The sequence below is a fragment of the Colias eurytheme genome, chromosome 11 (genome assembly GCF_061535395.1).
Source record: "Colias eurytheme isolate Ceu_HAF_F1 chromosome 11, ilColEury1 Martin Lab GWU primary, whole genome shotgun sequence".
NCBI lineage: Eukaryota > Metazoa > Arthropoda > Insecta > Lepidoptera > Pieridae > Colias > Colias eurytheme.
In genome coordinates, this window is record NC_142990.1 from 2,728,081 (window position 1) to 2,738,588 (window position 10,508).

The 10,508-nt window shown below is 32.5% G+C and overlaps 1 protein-coding gene across 2 annotated transcripts in view; it reads left to right on the forward strand.

The window, feature by feature from the left end:
* Positions 1 to 10,257, forward strand: part of LOC149904396 (trehalose transporter 1-like protein) — a 36,466-nt gene extending 26,209 nt beyond the window's left edge. The window contains exons 6-10 of one of the 2 annotated variants that reach the window (XM_090107361.1): positions 6,902 to 7,043; positions 7,480 to 7,606; positions 8,144 to 8,334; positions 9,197 to 9,335; positions 9,705 to 10,243. In XM_090107361.1, coding sequence (XP_089963487.1) covers positions 6,902 to 7,043; positions 7,480 to 7,606; positions 8,144 to 8,334; positions 9,197 to 9,335; positions 9,705 to 9,826 — 721 coding nt within the window. In that variant the 3' untranslated portion in view covers positions 9,827 to 10,243. Of the gene's footprint in view, positions 1 to 6,901; positions 7,044 to 7,479; positions 7,607 to 8,143; positions 8,335 to 9,196; positions 9,336 to 9,704 lie in introns of both variants that reach the window. The other variant, XM_090107360.1, reaches the window with a different exon arrangement.
* The last annotated feature ends 251 nt before the right edge of the window (positions 10,258 to 10,508 follow it).

Sequence of the window (10,508 nt, forward strand, 5' to 3'; positions counted from 1 at the left end):
ATATGTCTGAATATTTCCACATACATACACATAATACTGTATGCAGAGACAGAGTAAATTTACATAGGTAATGGATTGGAGATTTTTTAAGAGTGAATATCCTAATGCTCTATTTTCGTACTAAAACTTTAACACATTGGGAAATTTTCCACGTCCAAAAATTCCATTCACATTAAACAATAGGTGGTACAGTTAAGAGTTGAATAAATAATAAGCGAATTCAGACTAAAAATGTGGATAAACCTGCTTTATCAGGACAGTATGTTATTATAACTGTTATTAGAGTGATTGTGATTATGAAAGGCCTGTAGGTCCTGGGTAGGTATAATTAGACGAGATTTAAGTTATTGGAATTTATTTTAGAAAATATTATTAGAAGATAATGTAAAAAATATCCCTATAATTTCGATTTCCTGTCGAAGGAACGCTCCTTCACTAACTAGTGCACAGAAAAAAGGCTTTAAATGCCCTCCACAACTGCCTTTTGGCTTTTATTCATGCCGTAAAAACATTTTCAATCGCAAAAGTAACCAAATGCTTTTACATACGGTAGAAATAGTACAATCTTAACAGTTAACACAGTACAATAACAACATACAACAACAAATAAACCACGAGTAAATAATGACAGTTTGCACTCAATACGCATGTGATCGTGTGTTATTCATTTATTCCTTGTATATAGGTGTTTGTAGGCGTGCGTTTTGTTTTTCCATTATCCCTTAGTTGGTAAATACTAAATATTGTGATTTGTGACGTGTACAGTCGTGATTTATGATGGAATAATATTTGATGTTGATTCCTATCTTGAGTTTGTTCAACGATAATCAATGTGTGGTGAAAATTATTTATAACTCGCAGATTCTTATTTGATTATGGCAGTTATTATTAATGTGTAAATTGATAACATGATAAAGCACATCTTGATAATAATTTGCAAGAAATACTGAGATGTAACTTACGAATAAAGTTTGAATAGTTTAAGGCACGAACACGTTTAGCGTGTAGTATTTAAATACTAGGTATACGTCTTTAAAAGCGATGAAAAGAATTATAGCAATGATGTTATAACCAAAACAATAGTTTAATCATAGACTAATACACTCAAGAAGACTTACAATCGCCATAGTAAAAAACGTAACTCGTTTCTCAGTTCCCAATTTTGTCGATAGATGTCACTCACAGTAGCATTTGGCATTTCTATAAGCTTTTTTATACGTTTAAGAACTAGATGTCGCCTTAGAGCATTAAGTCGGTTTAATGAAGCTAAGAGATGTCGCTACAAAAAAAATCAATGTGCCAAATAGTATCTTGACGTAAAATATAATACGCAAAAAACGTAAACTATAACGTAAAATATAATACGTAAAATATAATACGCAAAAAAATATTTTTATTTAAATGTTATTTTTTGCTCTGAATCGCGCAAGCGAAATGTTTTCGTTACAGAGCATATATACAACTTTCCGCCATTAATAATCGGCGCCTTTACGGCCGGCCGGTCGAGTAGACTAGTCTCTCCCTTTTTCGATTGAGGAAATCCACCTCCCTACTTCCACATCATTTTGTTTTAGTTTTAAAGATTTAATAAGCGTAAAATAATACTTTCTTCATTTTTGTATTTTGAGTAAACGTAACACTAATAACGGTTAGTTTGACCAGAGGCGACTCGTGACAAAATTGTATGGGTGTTTAATTAAGTATTGAACTAAAGTCTAAAACAAAGAAAATACAGTAGCGTAGTAAATTCATTACAAAAAAAAAGCACCACAATAAGGGTGCTATTACAGATTTTTAACAAAAAACGCTATTTTACGGTACAATTTTATCTCAGCATGAGAACAAAGTAATATCTTAAATCTTTATATATAAAAATGAATCGCAAAATGTGTTGGTAAGCGCATAACTCGAGAACGGCTGAACCGATTTCGATAATTCTTTTTTTATTATATTCCTTGAAGTACGAGGATGGTTTTTATGTAGAGAAAACGTAAATATGTACCACGGGCGAAGCCGGGGCGGACCGCTAGTTACAAATAATTGGAATATTTCGATTTGCAACAAATAATGTTAACGATATTTTTTATCAGTTAAATAGTTTAAGAGATATATCGTAAATACCATTTCAACCGCTATTTTCAAGATGGCGGCCGTGGGACAAGGGTGGCGACCCCACAAACTTGGTTTTAGCTTCACACTGACCCCCCCTACACATCAAAAAAACAAAATTGCGTCCTCTAAAAAATGCAAGGTTAGGGCTAAAAAATGTAACATTTCAATGGATCACTAATAAAAGTAACAAAATGAATTTTTAAAGTTATCTTCTGGAATCAATTTCAATAAAAATATAAAAAAATAATACTACTAATAAAGTATGAAGATGATCTATAAAATGGATTGCGCTATGTTTACGTGATCTTTTGTTTCGCGAAGGACTGAAAATTTCTCTTAACCTCTTATTGGATTCCGTATTTAGGCATTTGATATTCGTATTGGAGTTTAGGTATACGATAAATTTAATTTAAAATTAAAGATATATTAATTGTTAAATGAATGAGCACAACTTTATTATAATTATTTATGGGAGTTCACTGCACCAGCGCTCCTTAGGATGGACCGCCTATTTTTGTCACTTCGTTCATCGCTGTTCGAGAGTGACTTCGTGACCACCATGGACTTAGATCATTAAGTAATCGATAACACTCGCAGGTGTTTCCCCTTTTGTCGAGGTATAAGATTATTCGAATCGAAAAATCTTATGCTTTCATAAAAACTACTTGCGTAATCGATTACAAACACTCTGCGTTTTCCTAGGCTAAAACATCGAAAGGACGTCTGCGAGTGCTCCGCTAAAAATGCCGTTTTGCACTGTCAAGCCTTGCAGAAGCAATTCAAACATGTCGAATATTAAAAAAGATGGTATAACCTTTCATTTGTGTATATTTTTTTAACGTACATTTCTAATTAAATGCAATTTCTAATAATCGTCGATGTATCGTTTAGCGATATGATCAAGACAAATAATCGAGTCGTTTACTCGATCATTGATGCGGCCCCACGAGACTATCATGGAAAGAAAATATACAAATTTAATCTTTATGAACTAAGAGATAAAGTTGAATTTAAAACCCGATAATGAACCGCATTTCTTACGAGTCTATCTTTTGACCACCGAGCGGCCCGATCGGACCACGGCCCACGGGCCACGACACAATAGATTTTCTATTGTGTCTGTGATTCCGGGGGCTGAGGCATTAAAGAAATACAAATTTAATCTTTATGATCTAAGTTATAAAGTTGAATTTAGAACGCGATATTGAACCGCACTCCCCACGAGACAACTTGGAATGAAATACAAATTTAATCTTTATGAACTTAGGGATAGAGTTGAATTTAAAAACTCGTCGCTTAAAAGGTCATAAATTTTTACGACTTTCGTGACACAAATTATTTTTGTGAATGTGTGATTGTGTTTCAATAGTGTGAGTTACCTTCCCCGCACCAAAATCAGCAGAAAGTTTAGTTAGAACATTTGCCAGCGTACGCCATCCATTACTTAATGATCTAAGACCATGGACCACGTTGCTATGAACTGTTTTTGTCAAAGAATTACTCGAACAATTAGAACATAAATTTCAACGTAAGATGTATAGGTGCCCGTAGCTGTATTGATGAGTCTCGTACTTAAAAACCGATAGATGCTGGTTCAAATCATTGCCGTACATCTTTTTTTTTTCCCGTATTTTATGGTCATATAAATAATACTTTTTACAAGGGAATAATTAAGAAGAAAAAAGATATAGACATTTTTTTAACAGAAAATAAAGAATTTAAATAATATATATTACTAGCGGTCCGCCCCGGCTTCGCCCGTGGTACATATTTACGTTTTCTCTACATAAAAACCATCCTCGTACTTCAAGGAATATAATAAAAAAAGAATTATCGAAATCGGTTCAGCCGTTCTCGAGTTATGCGCTTACCAACACATTTTGCGATTCATTTTTATATATAAGACTAGCAGTCCGCCCCGGCTTCGCCCGTGGTACATATTCACGTTTTCTCTACATAAGAACCATCCTCGAACTTCAAGGAATATTATAAAAAAGAATTAACGAAATCGGTTAATCCGTTCTCAAGTTATGCGCTTACCAACACATTTTGGGATTCATTTTTAAGTATATTATAAAGATATACACTACTCTGATCACTATGTCGAATGTTTGTAGTGGGTGTCGAAATCTTATTAAAGGTACTCTCTTCCTTAAGATGCTCCACAATCCTATATAAGTTACTCTATGATGCTCCACCACCGCGTTGCTATGAACTGTATTTATCAAAGAAATACTCGAACAATTAGAGCATAAAGGAGAATGACCACGGGTGGTATCGGTAAAATTTTAGTTGTGCCACGTATTCGTGATATTGTTAATTCCTATTTGTATTTATAATGATCATATGTATCAATATTAAGTCTTAATTATACCGGATAAATTGAAATAATAGTAAAAGTTATTCTTTTGAAACATGTATGACCACGTATGGAATCGGTAAAATACTAGTTGTGTCACGTGTTCGTGATATTGTTAATTCCTATTTGTATTTATAATGATCATATTTATCACTATTAAGTCGTAATTATACCGAATAAATAGAAATAAAAGTAAAAGTTTCTGTTTTGACACATTATATCTATCTCTCTTGCAAGCGTCCTGCGTCATATGTCATAGTTGAATGAATGTGTTCGACGCATTGTTCGACGTTATTTATTTTGAATTATAATGTTTATTACGATTTACTTTTCACATTTGTCTTGTAAATTAAAATATTACCTATGTAATAAATGTAAAACTTAACGTTCATCGTTAGTATAAACTCGATAAAGTATTTTTTTGAAGCGTTGAATAAAACTATTGTTTTATTTTTATTGTCGTGAACTGCGGCTTATTTACATAAAAACTTTAATCGTTTCTAAAAGTACTAACATCAAGCTTTAAATTGAGCTATATTTCATCTTGACACAATAAGTTTGATTGCGATACCAAGTGCCATAGTCACTTGGGCAATCTCCTTTCAATGTAAGACGTATAAGTGCCGGTAGCTGTGTTGACTGAGTCTCGTACTTTAAAATCGATAGATGCTGGTTCAAATCATCGCTGTTCATCCACATTTTTTTTTCTTTTCCCGTATTTTAAGGGTCATATAAATAATACTGTTTACAAGAGAATACTTAAGAAGAAAAAAGAAAAGACATTTTTTTTAACAGAAAATAAAGAATATATATAATATACACTACTCTGATCACTATGTTGAATGTTTGTAGTGGGTGTCGAAATCTTAAAAGGTACTCACTTCCTTAAGATGCTACACCACCGCGTTGCTATGAACTGTATTTATCAAAGAAATACTCGAACAATTAGAGCATATTTTTCAATGTAAGATGTATAAGTGCCGGTAGCTGTGTTGACTGAGTCTCGTACTTTAAAATCGATAGATGCTGGTTCAAATCATCGCTGTACATCCACATTTTTTTTTCTTTTCCCGTATTTTATGGTCATATAAATAATACTGTTTACAAGGGAATACTTAAGAAGAAAAAAGAAAAGACATTTTTTTTAACAGAAAATAAAGAATATATATAATATACACTACTCTGATCACTATGTTGAATGTTTGTAGTGGGTGTCGAAATCTTAAAAGGTACTCACTTCCTTAAGATGCTACACCACCGCGTTGCTATGAACTGTATTTATCAAAGAAATACTCGAACAATTAGAGCATATTTTTCAATGTAAGACGTATAAGTGCCGGTAGCTGTGTTGACTGAGTCTCGTACTTTAAAATCGATAGATGCTGGTTCAAATCATCGCTGTACATCCACATTTTTTTTCTTTTCCCGTATTTTATGGTCATATAAATAATACTGTTTACAAGGGAATACTTAAGAAGAAAAAAGATATAGACATTTTTTTAACAGAAAATAAAGAATATATATAATATAATTATATTATATACACTACTCTGATCACTATGTCGAATGTTTGTAGTGGGTGTCGAAATCGTAATAGAGGTACTCACTTCCTTAGATGCTCCCTAAAAACTAAAATAATAATTCAAAAACACCGGAGTTTTTAAAACAACGCCCTCTAGATGTAATAATTGAAAATCGATAGTTTGCTGTTTCCTTAGTTCTAAAATTGGTCACTAGGTGGCGCTTTTAAAACTGCAAATTAAATAATAAGCTCAAATGAGAGCGCCATCTAGCAATAAGCTGAAATTACGGGGTACGATCTCTAGTATGACAATCATCAGTCCTCTTTAGATTCTATTAGTCCATGGTTTAATCAAGGTATAGCAAATAGATACCTACCTATGTATTACATACGACGCATTTACTAAACATAAACTGCACATTAAATTCTAAACTTTTGAACAGATGGTTTGATAACATTTTTATTTATTACTTTTATTGAATTTTCATACATAATTCTTATCGCTAAAACGGCACATTGAACACGTTTCGCATTTCCATAATATGACAATATTGTTGCACACGTGAAATACATTATACAAAAAAATTCGCATCTAAATGTCATGTTCAAGGTTCTTTACGAAATGCCTTTTTATGTAAATTAGACGAAAGGTGAACAGTATTTTTTTATGAACAAAAAATATGTTAATTCTCCAAAATCCAATACGCACACTTTGAATTTGATACACGCACACATACACGCATACGCATGTACGCATATATGTAGATTGTAGACTCTTTTGTTATAGGTTAAGTTGTTTTCGGCTATATTTATAGGAATTTCGACCAAAATTAATAGTGGAAAGTTTCCAGAATTACAATTTTTCACATTTTAAAAATTTTTTATAATAATGTTTTATCTTTTTCCAGTTTAAAATCGCCGCGTGAAATAATAAAAGCACTCATGGCGCCATCTACGTTGAAGCCATTCGGAATACTTGCGTTATACTTCTTCATATACCAGTGGTGTGGTGTTAATACCATCACGTTTTATGCTGTTGAAGTTTTTGAGGTAATTTATATATTTTTTTGCAAGTAGGTATAGTATTTACTATTTTCCAAGCACTTAAATGAGGGTAGTTAAATTTAAAAAAAAATATTAGTATATTATGAAATAGTCACAATATTTAAAATTAAAAGGTTCTAAATTGTAACAAAATGGTAATTTTCCCGTTAGGACATTTAGATTGCCGTATTAACTAAAAAGTCAGTAAAAATAGGTATTTCCTCCTTGATGTTATTTCAAACTACTCAAAAATATAAATGAAACATTTATGGTATTACCACATAACAATTTATACACAGTCTAACTTTAAACCAGGGATCTGTCACTTTAATAGTTGTCTATGTGAAATACCTACGACAAAACCAGATTAAAGAGAACCCGCGCTTAAAGTTAAACCCTGTAAAGTATGTTGTGGTAAGACAGTTAATTTTTATTTTTCCAGGCATCAGGCGCATCTCTAGACAAATACTCTTTAACAATATCAATGGGTGTACTACGTGTGATATTCACAGTGGTTGGTTGCATATTATGCAGGCGTTGTGGTAGGCGACCACTCACTTTTGTTTCTGGTAAGTCAGTTAATATTAATTAAAGCTGTGGGTAGTTTCGAAATTAAGATAAAAAATATGATGGATTTTTTCTCTCCATCATATTTTTGACCTCTAGTATTTTTCTGACATGAAAAGTTAAGATAATTATGTAAAAGTAAATCAAATAGATAACACGTGAATGTAGTGAATGAATCATTGACAACCTGACCACATTATAAAAGAAGTATTTTTTATGTCTTGCATGTGAAAACTTAGGTACTCCAGAAGCCGCCTCTTCCAATTTACTCCCTGTTACTATTTTTTCCATTCTATAACTTGAAAAAAAAAGACGGGTTGCACTCCGGGAGTGCCGGCAGAAGTGAAAACTTGATTATTAACGTTGAGCATGTTTGATATTTTGGAATGGTATCCGTCTTACGCTTTTTCGATCAGATCACGTGTCCTGACTCCTGATGTTTAAGATTTTATACCCATTACAGAAAAAGTGCTCAACGCCGCCAAAGAAGTTTTCACTTCAAAAAAATGTATTATAGCTAAAATAATTGAAATTTCCAGCGCTCGGCTGCGGCACATCCATGACAGTTCTCTCCGTATACCTCTACTACGTACAATATTGGAAAGACAATAACATCCAACCGCAATATTCCTGGATCCCAGTGGCCAGTATATATTTGTTCATGATCTTCTGTACGCTCGGCTTCTTGATCGTGCCTTGGATCATGATTGGAGAGGTTTATCCTACGCAGGTGAGGTTTTTGATATAGATTTGGGCGCGTCTAAGAATGTGTCCATTAACACTTTTCTTAATGTCTCTATTTAAGGCGAAGACACTTTGTTCATGTGTTCTTTATGAATAGCACTCACTATATTACACTGACACTTCACTAAACTAACTCAAAAGGTTTTGTCCTTTTTAGTCTTCTCACTATGTCCGTGTTGTCAAGGAGCTGGATAGCCTCGACGTTCACATGATGGTGAAGTCTGCGTTCGTGAGCTTCGGCGTTTTTTTTAATTATGTCCGTGACGAGATCTACTTTAAGGTCCCGATGTAGGTCGTCATTTCTAATGTACCAGGGAGCATTCACGATCTCTCTCAGCACTTTATTTTGGAATCGTTGTATGATAGTGATATTACTTTGTTTGGTACAGCCCCAAAGCTGACTACCATAAGTCCACAGGGCGTAGAAATGACAGATATATATGGAAAAAAAATGTTTTTTTTTGCACAAAATTTTATACCAATTTGTTTTAGAAGTGAAACTTCTTTAGGCGTATATGTAAAATTTCAAAGTTGCGTCATGGCATACCGTCACGTCATAGAGTGAGGGGACGATTTTGGTATCTTTGAATCTTGTCAAAGAAGTTTCACTGCCTACATGTGTGCTCGGCACGCACGCTCTTTTTTTTAGATTATAGGTACTATATAAAATTATTCTTGTACCTTATCAAAAATTTATTAACTTAATCAAATATACTCACTTTGTTACCAATATAAAACGGCAGTTTTTAAGAAGGGTCGCCGAATAAAATGCAGTTTCGAGGGTATTTATAGTTCGAAGTTTCCTTTTTTTTTTTCATTATATCATACAATTATTTATTAATTTAAAGGTACGTGGTATAGTGGGAGGAATGACAACATGTGTGGCGCACTTGTCAATATTCTCAGTGGTGAAAACGTTCCCGTTATTGAAACATGCGCTCAACGACTATGGCGCGTTTGGATTGTATGGCGCGCTGTCTTTGGCTGGTAAGATTTTTTGTCTTTTTTGGGATTTTTTTAGTGTTGGGAGTCATTTTTTTTGGTGGTGAAATGGGTAAAAAGTGTATGTGATATTCATATAATAGACTTCTTTTAATTTTTGTGTATTTATGGTTATTTACGTTAGTAGTTATATTACTTTCACGTTCACTTTGTATAAAACTGATTCAATTAAATGTAAAAAATACTAATATAATAAAATACTATTTGAGTTAAGGCTACTAACATTTTTTTGTAAAAAAATCTACAACACTACCTACAATAAAATGCACGCCTCCACCTTTCACACACATCCTTTAAACACATCTTTTAATTGTGTGAAAGCACGAGTAAATTAATAAATAATAACTATTTCAGGTACCGCATTTTTCTACGTATTCCTACCAGAAACAAAAGGCCGTACTTTACAAGAGATAGAAGATTATTTCTGCGGCCGAACGAAAACTCTAAAGAAAAACGCACAGACAGACCTCGCGTAGTTTTATAGGTAATTAGTTATTTGTTTGGGAACAAAATAATGTATATTATGTATTTATATTTTTAATAGTAATGCAGTAGTCTTGTACATTTTTTGCTTTTAGTTTTTGTGATATGAGTACAATACCAGTTACATACCGATATATTTTTCTTTGATCGGATTTTTTTTAGTTTTTATGTTTTTTTTTTCAATGGCTTTTAATCTGAATGAAGACAATAAACTAATTTATGGAATCAATGTATTAGGTAGAATTATTCTGTAAAAATCTTTATTAGTAGGTAGTGGGGTACATGCCCCAAAATTATAAAAAATTGTATATTTCATAATAGTTAGTATGTGTTTGTATACAATTAATGAAAGTAGTTAAATTTATTTTTTAAATTATATATTTTTTATTATGATCGAACCTAGACTTACACTTTCCAAAAGGAAAGTTAATTTTGTTCTTTATCATATAATTTATAATTTGTTTATTGAAAAATATTAAGTACACGATAAATACTATATGCTAATAAAATTTGCATACATGATGTATTAATTTGTAAAATATGTAAAAACAAATAAATTATTTTTTTATCTATCAATAATTCTGTGCCTCCAGTGAATAAGGGAGTAAGACGAGTTATTCCCTTTGGTTTTTATTGCACCATTGGATTCAGCTCGTCAAAATACACAACATATCA